Source organism: Ylistrum balloti, unplaced genomic scaffold (assembly GCF_031769215.1).
Source record: "Ylistrum balloti isolate Yb309-2 unplaced genomic scaffold, AGI_CSIRO_Ybal_v1 Utg369754, whole genome shotgun sequence".
Taxonomy (NCBI): Eukaryota; Metazoa; Mollusca; class Bivalvia; order Pectinida; family Pectinidae; genus Ylistrum; species Ylistrum balloti.
The window spans coordinates 843,396-857,619 of record NW_026781956.1 but is presented as its reverse complement, the minus strand read 5'-3'; the positions used below and the strand labels follow the sequence as shown (position 1 = coordinate 857,619).

Here is a 14,224-nt window from a genome sequence, read left to right as displayed (position 1 = left end):
CCAATAATTAGTATGTCCTCCTCCAAGACCACACTAAGATGACCGTGCCAAGAAGTATCCGCTGTCCTGAAGGAATGCCGTTTATCATTGTGATTTAAGATATTCCAAAAACAAGCAAAATTTAATTAAGTTGAAACTTTTCGGCAGAAACAATGACAAGAAACTTCATTGCCATCATTTATCAGGAAAGGGATAGTAAATGGTCTGCATTTTAACCATAGCCTTGAAGTGACTTTGAATCGAAAACATGACATAGTAATGAATTAACATGGAGGAGGCAAGCTGTCGCCTCCTCTTCGCGAAATCATATATTTGTTGTGCTGAATAGGCCGCTTGTACCGCTGATCAAATTTCGTTTGAGAGGATGATTAGAGGGAGGGTACTGCATGCCGGAGAGTTGTGCCTTTGACTAAGGATGTTCAAGTACTTTTGCACGGAGGACAAAATGCTTTCTGTTTCGCTATGATTAGAATTATAACAAAATTACAGCATAGTCACTGCTCCTAGAACTATACCAAGACAGCCGCTATACAGAAATCGAATAGTCACATGACCAAGAATATGACCAAGGCTCTAGGTGTTAAATTCAAAGATCTTTGTGAAGTTGTGACACTGTGTCTGATACTACTGTGTTACATTTGTGGCAAATAGGCGACCCTAAATTCGCAGCTTGACAGGAGTGTGAACAAAACATTAAACGACAAATATTCATTGCTACCATGTATCGAGATGTTCCCTTACTTAAACCAATTAATTGCACTTTCGTAGTCAGAATTTATGAAAACCCTTTTGTTTTTGAGATAAAGGCTCCAACAACATAATGCTAAGGATAATTTTCCCCTTCAAACAAATAGATGGTCTAGCGTCCGATACACATAAACAGACAAATAACCCAAAATAGTAACCAGTTTCCCAGCCAGGAGAGGCATCGGTCTTGACAGAAGAGGAATAGTCTGGACCATTGAAGTGGAACATAAATGTTAAAAACCCATTGAATCCAGCAAACGAATTCGGAGTCAAGAAATACTTCTTGATAACAATGATAAATGCAATAATCTGCCAAAAAGATAAAAAGATATCAGTAATAGAAATATTGCCTGTATAAAAGAAATCTTATATTCGGAAAACTTGTTGTACTCACTGTAGCTGATATCTATAAACAGAAAACCAAGTACGTAATAACAGTATAAATTTATATGAAATGATCCTAACCTCTACAATGCTTGGTTTAACGGTTTAACATCATGACGTGATTGTCCATTTTAGTCCTGTGGTATCTTGACTTGACGGACGAACTCTAATTGATCCGTAGACCAAACTAGCTTCCACTTTTGATAGGTAACAACCCGATGGATTAGCTACTCCACACAACATTTAAAAGTTTCAAATAACCAACAAAGTTTTTTAGAATACTGTGAAATATAGAAACGGTTGACAGTTGTAGTGTACTTAAAATGGTGAGAAATTCCATTTACTTTTATATTCACCTTCTTATTGCCCACATTTTTGCATTTACTGATCCCCATTAATCTTTGGATATTTTGTGTTATTCTCTCTTCAGTTTTTAAAGTAAACACTACATTACCGTGTTCGCACCCTCAAATGTCGAAACCAATGTCTTTTAACAGACGGAGAAACACCAGAATTATTTACTGTGTTGACCATACACCCGTTCATATTTGATGTCTCCCGGTACAATAGTTTTTCGATATTATACCTTTGGGTTTGGCCGGTTCAAAGAATTATATCTTGTCTTTATTATGTTTTCTTCGTGCTTTGTCGACGGGACGGGAGGCCTTGTGGGAGATTTAATTCCGATAGCTTCCCGCAGTTGGCATCACGATGTTATTCAATCGAGGAGATATTTAATGAACGTTATAGATTAACTATTTGAAAAGTTTTCAAATAAAGATAATAAGTATATCGTCATTTATTGGTTTCTGGGAGCATGACATGACACAATGTTTCAACTTAATATAGACACTTATGTCATCCGTATACCGCTGAGCTTGTCGAATAAATTCCTCTGACCCCCGTTCACTATAATAAGATTTTTATTAAATAAATGTATTTGTTTATATTCCCTGTCTATGCACCATATTACAATATATATATTGGTTACCTGATTGATTTAAAAGTACCCGGATTTCTTAGCCTTTTACAAAGATTCCATTGGTTGTCAAAACAATTAACGCTTGTGTAAATATATGAAGTGCAATGCTATTTAATTAATGAACGTCGTGAACACACATGGATGATATGTCCTGATAGGGTGGCACCATGCCGAGTTGGTATCTGTTGAATGTGTCATTTATAATCGGGTCTTTATGAATACCCCTTACGCAGATCATATGTCAGAACACCTTTTTAATCAAACGAAACAAAGACAGGGAAAGTTATTTGGCAATGGACTGAATCCTTTTGATATATAAAGCTTGTTTAGGTAGAACACACTCCTTACTGACGGGTAGAGTCGTACACTGGTAAGTATTGTTTTAAGACAAGGTGGTTTTATTTTTTGTTTGTTTTTGTTTTTTAAATCTACTGAGAAAGTTTTACAAAACAACCAATAAATCCTTAACAAAATTGGTTGAATTTACAGTGACAGAGGATTATAAAACAATAAAATCACAAGTGTAGAAAGAGGAAGTATGCGAAATAGTAGGTATATCAAAGTTACATCCAAGTTAATTATCTGTTCATCTGATATCAGAGTATTAAGGTGTTATATTTCTATATCAAGAAACGAGCCACTACTCAAGTGAAGATCAGTGATATACAGCAAGGATCACGAGATGGCGGACAACTCCTTCCATGGCTTTATAGGAGGAGCCGTCGGAGGTAAATCGTTAAATTCACGATTCCACCGGAAAAAAATTGTGCATTTTTTGTTATTAAAGCTAGCTAAAATTTCAATCTGAAAAATGCGACAAACTAACAAACAAGTATCTTATATTGGGGGAAAATTGGCTGAAACATTAACCGTAATACCGTAATAACGTAGAAGATACAGAGCAGATACGATATCGAAATAATAAAGGTGCCAAGATTTGGTAAAACTGTTGTCATTGTGATTCCAATGTCAGGTACATTGTCGTCACAGTGTCAGGACATCTAAAAGGCGACTAGGACACGTTAGTGATACAAATAGTGGGAAGTCTTGATATCTAAAAGGCGACTAGGGCACGTTAGTGATACAAATAGTGGGAAGTCTTGATATCTAAAAGGCGACTAGGGCACGTTAGTGATACAAATAGTAATGCTAGGGGAAGTCTTGATATCTAAAAGGCGACTAGGGCACGTTAGTGATACAAATAGTGGGAAGTCTTGATATCTAAAAGGCGACTAGGGCACGTTAGTGATACAAATAGTGGGAAGTCTTGATATCTAAAAGGCGACTAGGGCACGTTAGTGATACAAATAGTGGGAAGTCTTGATATCTAAAAGGCGACTAGGGCACGTTAGTGATACAAATAGTGGGAAGTCTTGATATCTAAAAGGCGACTAGGGCACGTTAGTGATACAAATAGTGGGAAGTCTTGATATCTAAAAGGCGACTAGGACACGACAATGATGTAAGGGGCAAGAAGTCTGGAATCTAAAAGGCGACTAGGACACATCAGTAATGCTAGGGGCCGGAAGTCTTGATATCTAAAAGGCGACTAGGACACATCAGTGATGCAAGGGACCGGAATTTTGGATACCTTTAAAAGAAATCGTCTGGACATCTAGAAATCTACTTAAAAGAATGGGAAAAAATCAGATCATTGTGAGGAACTGATATCAAATAATGCATAGGGCGTGGACGAGTCATTGTATATGGCATTGTACAGTTTACAACAGCTATCAATATTATTACATCGCCTATAAGTACTTAATGATGTACAAATCAACTGTTAAATTTTTTATATTGTTCCTGTGGCAGTTTATCACTGTAGTAAATATTGTTTAGATTGTACTATCAGAGGTTTTATGTGATTACATTTTAGTACAATAGTGATTTGTTTATTTGTGTTACCATTGTAATGTACCTGCCCTGACAGTTTCTTGTGTTTCACTGTCAGATCAAGTTCATTCTGACAATACTATGTTTGATTTGTCTAACTTCACTGGTTGTTAGCCACAAAACGTTATCTTTCTTAAATAAGTAAACTGTCTACACATATATGTATTTAGATATATATGACTTCACATTACAGGTGTTGCGGTACTTCTCGTCGGTTTCCCGTTCGACACAGTAAAGGTAAATAAGAGTTAATTCAAAAACCTAACATGAGTCATTATTTTTTTAATTATAGGACACTTATCACCAATAAACATTCTCATAATTTTTTCATGTCTTTTTAATTTTTATTTAAGGTTGAAGATATTTGTAAGATATCACAATACTCAAAAGTGGTCGGATGGCGCAGTGGTAACGCACTCGCCTTTCACCTAGCCGACCGGGGTTCGATTCCCATAAAACTTCCCATAATTTTCATCAACTTGCATCTTTTGAACCCTTGTGTTACGAGATTGTCCGTCAATTGACGACTTCTTGCATGAAAATCATGATAATTGGAACAGACCCTTGAATATTGTATCAAATGTGACATGCAAATACAATAGGCTAGAGATGCAGGGATATTGCTATCCAGAAATAGATTAAAAAATCACAATAGGAAAATTGAAATCATCACGTTTATTATACAGCTTGATGGTAGGTTTTTTGTAGGAAAAAAACGAGATAAGCAGCTGATGTAAAAGAGTCTATCCGTATCTGTTTCCTGATTTTCACGAGGGACGTGGTCAATAAATTTCTTGCTAATTAAAGACAGACATCATCAATATATCTGAAGCTGGAATATGATAATAGCTACTTGAATTGGCCAAGATTTACATATTACATTCCATACTGAAAACGCTTACCCGTCCGGAACACTTTCTTTCTTTTGTTAATAGTTTGGCGTCTTTTCAGCGAATTTGAGTTTGAATTCAGTTTTTGTTGACAATTTGGTATTTTCTTTACTGTTTTATTTCTCAGACTGCACACACCGGAAGCGAAATTGTTATAACGTGACATTTACTGAAAACTTATATTTCAATCGATTTTGCAAAGAAGGGTATCTTTGACATTTCCATTCTGTGCAAGAGGCCTTGCAGAATTATAGAATTTTTGATCACATGTAAAGCAGAGGAAAATACCATATATGACGAAGAGAATTCGCAAGTGTAAAGACTGTACAAAAGACACACATGTGAATAGAACCTTTGTAATACAAATATAGAATTAGATACAGCATGACCAAATAATGATAAAATTGCATCATTCAGCTATTTCGTCCTTCTAGGAGGCGACTGAAGAAAATCCAAATAGACCGAAAGAAATGTCAAAATCAAGATGAGAATGTTCACGAACTTCATGAAAATTTCATAATTTTCATCGAGATATTTCTGGTTATTGTCAATATTAGAATAATTCAAAACGTAGCATGCAGGTCACGACAAACCTTAGGGACCACAAATAGCAGAGATATAAAAAAAATGAAGCCCACACCCACACACTATCTGTTCGTTTGAATTCAAGAACACTCCGACCATGTGCATCCGCCACTTACTTCAAGCTCACAACCTTTCAAACAAGATCTACTTGCCGCACAGATGTATGTCTGCTGTTGATGGTTCACAGATTCGAGTCTTATATTTCAGTGTTGAATTATAACTTCCGTTTTCTGATGAATTAGTTTGTCTCTTACTTAGGTGCTGCATCAAACTAGGTCAAATGGCCGCCTCCCCGACATACTCTCAGCGATCTACAGAAGTAAACTTGTAAGTCTTTTATATTTATCATGTTGGTTAAGTGAATTGTTTTACAATGATTACAACATTGATTTTATCTGTGATTATATTAAAGTAAATAGCGAAAGCTAAGAAAAAGGTGTTGTTTTCCGACTGTGTAATTATACCTAACATTGTTTATTTTATAGTCTGATGGTTTATTAAGAGGCCTTTCGTGGCCACTGTGTTCCATTCTCTTCACTAACGGAGTGTTCTGGGGAGTCAACAATGCAGCGCTCAATCTGTTAAATCAAGGATTCACCACAGAAGATGTCGAGTTTCGACGCCGATATATCGCCGGATGTATAGGAAGCTTGGCGGAAATGACGTTTGTAATTCCGATAGATCATGTTAAAGTTATCCTCCAATCACAAGCAGCAGCAAAGCAGTGGCAGAGGGACCTAACTTGTAAGTTCTGGGTTTTTTCCTTCAAGAATGATAACTATTGTTAACAAATTATTTTCCCAGTGGTATGAAATTATATTAGTAATGCCATACGATTGAAATCCAGAATAGAATGCTGCTGAACCTTTTAAATTCTACTGTCTCGTGATTTAGAGGATCTTAGAGTTCTTAATGTTATTTTTTGCAGATGATAAAACAAAATACTTTCGGGGTCCTGTGGCTGTTGGACATCACGTGTACAGGCAGCAAGGTTTTCTTGGATTTTACAAAGGGGCTTCGTTAATGTTGTGTCGTGAGGTCCCTCTAGGTGGGCTCTTCATGGTCAACTTCCATCAGATAAAACGTCAACTAGAAGATCGGGGTCTGACCGACTCTCGAGGATTGGTAGCCGACAGTATCAGTGGAGGGTTAGCTGGATGCATTAACTGGGGCATAGGAATGCCGTTTGACGTGATCAAAAGTCGTTACCAAGGTGATTTGGTGGGCAAATACAAAAGTATAACAGACTGTGCTGTTCAAAGCTTCAAGGCCGAGGGTTTACGAGTGTTTTTCAAAGGAACTCTCGTAACATTCATCAGGGCATTTCCCGTCAATGCTGCAAACACCTGTATTGTTTTTCAGACTGTAAAATTATTACAAAGACTTGAGGAATAAAACAGTACTTCATAATGAAAGATTTACATTGTGCATAATCAGATTGTATATAATTCTAAGCATGTGCATGAGTGACAATAGCTGATGACAAACTTACATTCCATTCTGACGTTAAACTATAGATTTTTTTCCGAAATAGCTTTAAGATTAAAAACAGGTGTAGTTATAATGCGGCCACTTGTGACATAATAAAACTCACTAATTTATAAATCGGTGTATGAATGTAACATAACAGGTGGGATTATATCCTAACCATCTAACCGTATCAATGTAACATAACAGGCGGGATTATATCCTAACCATCTAACCGTATAAATGTAACATAACAGGTGGGATTATATCCTAACCATCTAACCGTATAAATGTAACATAACAGGGGGGATTATATCCTAACCATCTAACCGTATAAGTGTAACATAACAGGCGGGATTATATCCTAACCATCTAACCGTATAAGTGTAACATAACAGGCGGGATTATATCCTAACCATCTAACCGTATAAGTGTAACATAACAGGCGGGATTATATCCTAACCATCTAACCGTATAAGTGTAACATAACAGGCGGGATTATATCCTAACCATCTAACCGTATAAATGTAACATAACAGGCGGGATTATATCCTAACCATCTAACCGTATAAGTGTAACATAACAGGTGGGATTATATCCTAACCATCTAACCGTATAAATGTAACATAACAGGTGGGATTATATCCTAACCATCTAACCGTATAAATGTAACATAACAGGCGGGAATATATCCTAACCATCTAACCGTATAAATGTAACATAACAGGTGGGATTATATCCTAACCATCTAACCGTATAAATGTAACATAACAGGCGGGATTATATCCTAACCATCTAACCGTATAAATGTAACATAACAGGTGGGATTATATCCTAACCATCTAACCGTATAAATGTAACATAACAGGCGGGATTATATCCTAACCATCTAACCGTATAAATGTAACATAACAGGCGGGATTATATCCTAACCATCTAACCGTATAAGTGTAACATAACAGGTGGGATTATATCCTAACCATCTAACCGTATAAATGTAACATAACAGGCGGGATTATATCCTAACCATCTAACCGTATAAGTGTAACATAACAGGTGGGATTATATCCTAACCATCTAACCGTATAAATGTAACATAACAGGCGGGATTATATCCTAACCATCTAACCGTATAAATGTAACATAACAGGTGGGATGATTTCCTAACCATCTAACCAGCTATATGTTAAAAGCATAACATTCTTTAAGAATATTGAGAATTTAAAAGTAAACAGGATATGTTATCTCCCCTCATACTAGTTAAGATCTCCTATAGGTACAGTAAACAGGAAAGGTTGTCTCACCTCATACTAGTTAAGATCTCATATAGGTACAGTAAACAGGGAAGGTTGTCTCCCCTCATACTAGTTAAGATATGATATAGGTACAGTAAACAAGGTAGGTTGTCTCCCCTCATAGTAGTTAAGATCTGATATGGACTAAGACCACAATTTAATACTTCCGGGTTCAGTACCCACGAATGAAGTCCCTAAAAAATGTATGTTTATTAGGGAAAAAAATAATATGCCTCTTTGAATAGGATGTTTGCCTATAAATTTGATGTAGATGTGTTCTAGAGACGATAATCTAACTGTCAGTGTGTAAATCATTCATATTGAACATGTATTTTGTGCTGCAAGATCCGGTGTAAAAAGTCCTGTTTTCACCTTTACCCCTGACCCAGATGTATATAATTGACGTTGGTGACACACATGGAGGTATATCTCCAGAAAATGCCCAACATGATGGGTTGAAACATTTACATTTTGCTTCTCAGATGTTGATCTTGGCCAGGTGAAATGGAAATTTGCAGATGAAACTTTGGGACTTAGTTATGAATTTTAATGTTACAATGAAACATATAGTGAAATTAATTGTGGTCTTAGTCCATATAGGTACAGTAAACAGGGAAGGTTGTCTCCCCTCATACTAGTTAAGATCTCCTATAGGTATAGTAAACAGGGTAGGTTGTCTCCCCTCATTCTAGTTAAGATCTCCTATAAGTACAGTAAACAGGGTAGGTTGCCTTCATTTCCTTCTAGTTTAGATCTCATATTGGCACAGTAAACAGTAGGTTGTCGCTCCCATTCTAGCTTATAATCTCATATTTGTACTGTAAACTTGGTAGGCTGTCTTACCTCGTGCGAGTTTAGATTTCATATTGGTATAATACACAAGGTAGGTTGTATATTCTCATACTTGTTAGATCGCATGTTTGTATAATAAACAAGGTAGGTTGTCTCCCCTTATACTAATTTAGATCACATATTGGTACGGTAAACAGAATACGTTATGTCCTCTTCTATTTCATATCTCATTGCAATAAAAACATTTTGATTATGTAGAGTTAAGTGTTTAACTGATAAATCCATTGAGATCTGTTAAAGTTTCATGGTCTACTAGAAGGCCATCTTGCAATTATATCACTAACTTATCTTCATTATATACTTATTATCTATACTTATTTTCAGGTTTTCACAATAGAGCGCGACCAGTTATAATAATAGTAATGACATTACATTGACTGTCTAGTACCACTGTAATGGGACGGCGGTAGGCAAATTATAATATATAATTGTCCGTTATATATCATGTCTTATGAAAAGGAATGTTGGAGCAAGTCATAAGATAAACGTATTGTTTACAATCTTTTTGGTGATATCATAGGAAACCCGTAATAAAAAGCATTGTTTTGTCAAGAAATGAAATCAATAATTTATGATTAAACTGATAATAAAATGTGTTTGTTTGTCTTTTTACTTCATCAAATCTTCATCTGTATCCTCGATCCTCGATTGATCTAGTATTGATCATTATCGCTTTCTTCATCCTGCTACAGTTCAATGCAAAATTTAAGGCTCCATATGCGACACATTGCGGATAAGATGTATATCACACGAATCTCGAGATCGCATGATAGTATGTTGAAATAGCTTTGAAGTTGGGTGTCGTTACTTTGTATTCTTCAAAGAAGCATATAAGCCTGTGATTGGTCAGTTTATTACCTGAAACCCGCTCTAGATCAATCAAATCACTTCGCCATCAGTTTTACTATCGGGGATGGTAATGTTATTGGTAGAAGCCGAACAGGAAAACAACGATATTGTCTGTAGAGGAAAATCACATGAAAAATCCTTAATAAGAATGTTCAAGTAAAATCGAACTGTTCTGTTGAAATGGGGTTCACTTAGAAACAGGGTACCAGTTAGGTTTGGAGGATAAATACCATAAATTATCCATAACAGGTAACTTAAATGTACCGATAACATTTGAATGTCAATCACATTAGTATTAAATAGCAGACATCACACTATGTGGTCAAAGGGAGACAACTGTAGTTCACACATAATAGTTATGTTTATACCAGCCGTGAAAATCGCAGCGTTATTAGACGGAAGAGTACATATGCAGTATGATGAATAATTTGATATTTCTGTTATTATTTATCAATTAGTTGTGATACAAATCAATAAACATTTTGTATCTAAAAATTATCAAACTGTCAAAGAAGAGATGTTATGACACTTGTTCATGATGTGAAGAGTTATGGGGTCTCTGCATCTTCTCACGAAATTCATGTTAATCAAGAACACGACAGACTCTTTTTCATCAGCCAATATGGACAACTTTTCACCAAGCTGCATGAGAAGTGTGATGTTTTCAATTTCCCTAATGCTTTGCTTTGGGTTTTTTTCGCTTGTAGAGAGCAACATCACTGCATCCCCTACCTAATATTTGCATGTCACAGTTGATTCGTTATTCAAGGGCTTGTTCTCAATATCACGATTTTATGAATTGTGTCGACTACTGAAAAACTGGCAACACAGGGTTTCGAAAAATGCAGGTTGACGAATATGATGAGGAAGATTAACGGTTGTCATATTGATCTTATTAGGAAATAAACCATGTCCCTTTATGCTATAAAACTGAACGTATTTGATGCTCGTTAGTTTGCATGTTGGTTACGTTCTTGTATACATTGTTCTCATCTGAGAACGTGGCATTATTGGCTCGCATTGACCAATATTTTCGTGGTCAGTGTCGTTTATAAAGCAAAAGACGCTTACTGTTCCGGAACATGTGCTCATATCCTACGTGTCCTTTTGTACATAGTTTGCTATAGTTTTACTGAATTGTAGCATGAATTATGATTCTGTTGCTATGTTGGTATTTTCTTGGCTGGAGGGATTTGAGGTCGGGGTTTATTTGTTCTGATATATATTAATTTTGTTATTTTTTTTATACAAAATTGTAGAATAATGCCTGTTAGATATAAATGTGGAGGAGGTGTGTGTGGGTGTGTGTTTGTCACTTCTGTTCAGAAAGTTTGCTGTGGACCAGAGCAATGTTTTCAGATTTTCTATGAATATGGCTTCATTGACGGTATGATCAATTGTCGTCTCTAGATATATGCGATTCAATTATACGTTAACACAATTTTACATAAACACAATAAAAGGCTTCATAGCCATGTCTCATTCACCTAATTATATTCTCGCCGAACGGTAGATACACTGACCAACAACTTTATGAAGGAACTGGAAACTTTCGGTCTACCTTGGAAAGTGGAGTCTGTACAAAAAACACATAAGTGAACAGCACTTTCCAATCCAATCTTAGAATAAGATACAGTCGAACCAAAGAAGAATTAGACTGCATCGTACAATATAAAACAAGAACATATCCGACAGTTCAACAGAATCTCAACCTTAACTCAAAATCTCCATAACGACATCTATTCATGTAATGTCAACTCTTTCAATGAGAACCAGGCGTGCAGCATTGAAACCACACTGCATCTGATCCTGGTGTATCACAGTAATTCCTCTCCAGTACCTTCATCCTCCTGTTGTGAGATTTAGCTTTCATGATCGTGAGTTTGGAAACAAGTTCTTGGATATTGAATCAACTTTAAATGTAACTATAATAATAGGTAGGGGAAGCGTGGATGCAGGAATACCTCTGTCGAAAACAAATAATATTTTGTCCCTTTATTCTGTTTTTGACGACTAATGCATCCAACTACATGTACATTTGTACGTTATGCGTATATGAATATACATATCTCCCATAGGCGCGTGTAACACTGATATCTATCTCCTATCTAAATGTGTAGACTATTTGGTGTATGTCTCCTCCGACATCACATTATAGTAAATACCCAACATAGTAATCTTATCTATGTTTATCTACCTAGTCTTCCCCGAGCTATCTACAGATGTACTGTAATAGGGTCCTGATATCGGATGGATTTTATAATTATTTCTGATCAAATACTTAGTAAGATATATCTTATACTGGTTTATAACGATTATATCACGTCGATGATTTCATTTCCACGTGATTAATTATATCTTCCCCGTTGTGTAACTTTTGTATTATATCCCATTATTTTACTGTTGTATAACGTCCCTGTTGTGTTACTGTTGTATAACTTTACTGTTGTGTTACTTTTGTGTTACTGCTGTATAGCTTTACTGTTGTGTTACTGTTGTATAACTTTACTGTTGTGTTACTGTAGTATAACGTCCCTGTTGTGTTACTGTTGTATAACGTCCCTGTTGTGTTACTGTTGTATAACGTCCCTGTTGTGTTACTGTTGTGTTACTGTTGTATAACGTCCCTGTTGTGTTACTGTAGTATAACGTCCTTGTTGTGTTACTGTTGTATAACGTCCCTGTTGTGTAACTGTTGTATAACGTCCCTGTTGTGTCATTGTTTTATAACGTCCCTGTTGTGTTACTGCAGTATAACGTCCCTGTTGTGTTACTGTTGTATAACGTCCCTGTTGTGTTACTGTTGTGTTACTGTTGTATAACGTTCCTGTTGTGTTACTGTAGTATAACGTCCCTGTTGTGTTACTGTTGTATAACGTCCCTGTTGTGTTACTGTAGTATAACGTCCCTGTTGTATTACTGTTGTGTTACTGTTGTATAACGTCCCTGTTGTGTTACTGTAGTACAACGTCCCTGTTGTGTTACTGTTGTATAACATCCCTGTTGTGTTACTGTTGTATAACTTCCACGTTGAATTACTGTTGTATAACTTCCCTGTTGTGTTACTGTTGTATAACGTCCCTGTTGAATTACTGATGTATAACGTCCCTGTTGTGTTACTGTTGTATAACGTCCCTGTTGAATTACTGTTGTATAACTTCCCTGTTGTGTTACTGTTGTATAACGTCTCTGTTTAATTACTGTTGTATAACGTCCCTGTTGTGTTACTGTTGTATTAACACGTTGTATAACTTCCCTGTTGTGTTACTGTTGTATAACTTTACTGTTGTGTTACTGTTGTATAACGTCCCCGTTGTGTTACTGTTTTATAACATACCTGTTGAATTACTGTTGTATAACTTCCTGCTGTGCTACTGTTATACCACCATTTCCTGCAGCTTTCATTTTCTGTAACTTTCCGTGACAGTAGCCATATCTTCAGTCGCCTTTAACTGACAACATGCAGCATTTCAACAAATCTAGAAGACGAAAATATTGATGACTGGTGTTTAATTTTTCAACGAACAAGGAACAAAAAGTTTTGTTTTTAAAAATAAATATCGAAATGAATATTCACAGTGAAAAATGAATAAACAAGCTATCAATTGATACATGATGTAAACCAAATAGTAAATACTAGGTGGTTTAGTTTTAGTTTGTGACAAAAATGCTTTTATCAACTTTTAGGTACCACGTAGTAATCTTACTGAGAAAGAAACCAGGTTTCTTTTTCATCTATGTTTTCACGTCCGATGAAGCCATGATACCTCGGCTGATCTGAAATGCCAGTGAACATTCACTGCGCCACAGGTATTTATTTTAAAGTCGTGAGGTCAACACATAGAAATTGTGATTCACGATATCCTTATCAAGGACTTAACTCTGCATACTTTATATGACACATTATTCGTGAAAGAGAACTAAAAAGTCAATGTAGATGGGAGTGTTTTTGTTTTGTTTGGGTTTTTATGGATGGGGGTCCCATTGCTGAATGAAAAGTCCTTGACGACTAAGTTTTTACCCTTAAATAATGTCATGGTATTTCTTTCATTCGGTTCATCATATTTCATCCACATCACATTCTTTATATAGTGTCATAGTATTTCCTTCATTCGGTTCATCACATTTCATCCACATCACATTCTTTATATAATGTCATAGTATTTCCTTCCTTCGGTTCATCACATTTCATCCACATCACATTCTTTATATATTGTCATAGTAATTCCTTCATTTGTTTCATCACATTTCATCCACATAACATTCGTTATGTAATGATA

At 35.9% G+C, this 14,224-nt stretch overlaps 1 protein-coding gene across 1 annotated transcript; it reads left to right on the top strand.

Moving 5' to 3' along the window:
• Positions 1-2,795: 2,795 nt before the first annotated feature.
• Positions 2,796-6,876, top strand: LOC132543411 (solute carrier family 25 member 45-like). Its single transcript, XM_060206912.1, has 5 exons — positions 2,796-2,841; positions 4,200-4,243; positions 5,740-5,808; positions 5,967-6,225; positions 6,410-6,876. Exons 1-5 carry the CDS (start codon positions 2,796-2,798, stop codon positions 6,874-6,876), a joined length of 885 nt encoding a protein of 294 aa, XP_060062895.1.
• The last annotated feature ends 7,348 nt before the right edge of the window (positions 6,877-14,224 follow it).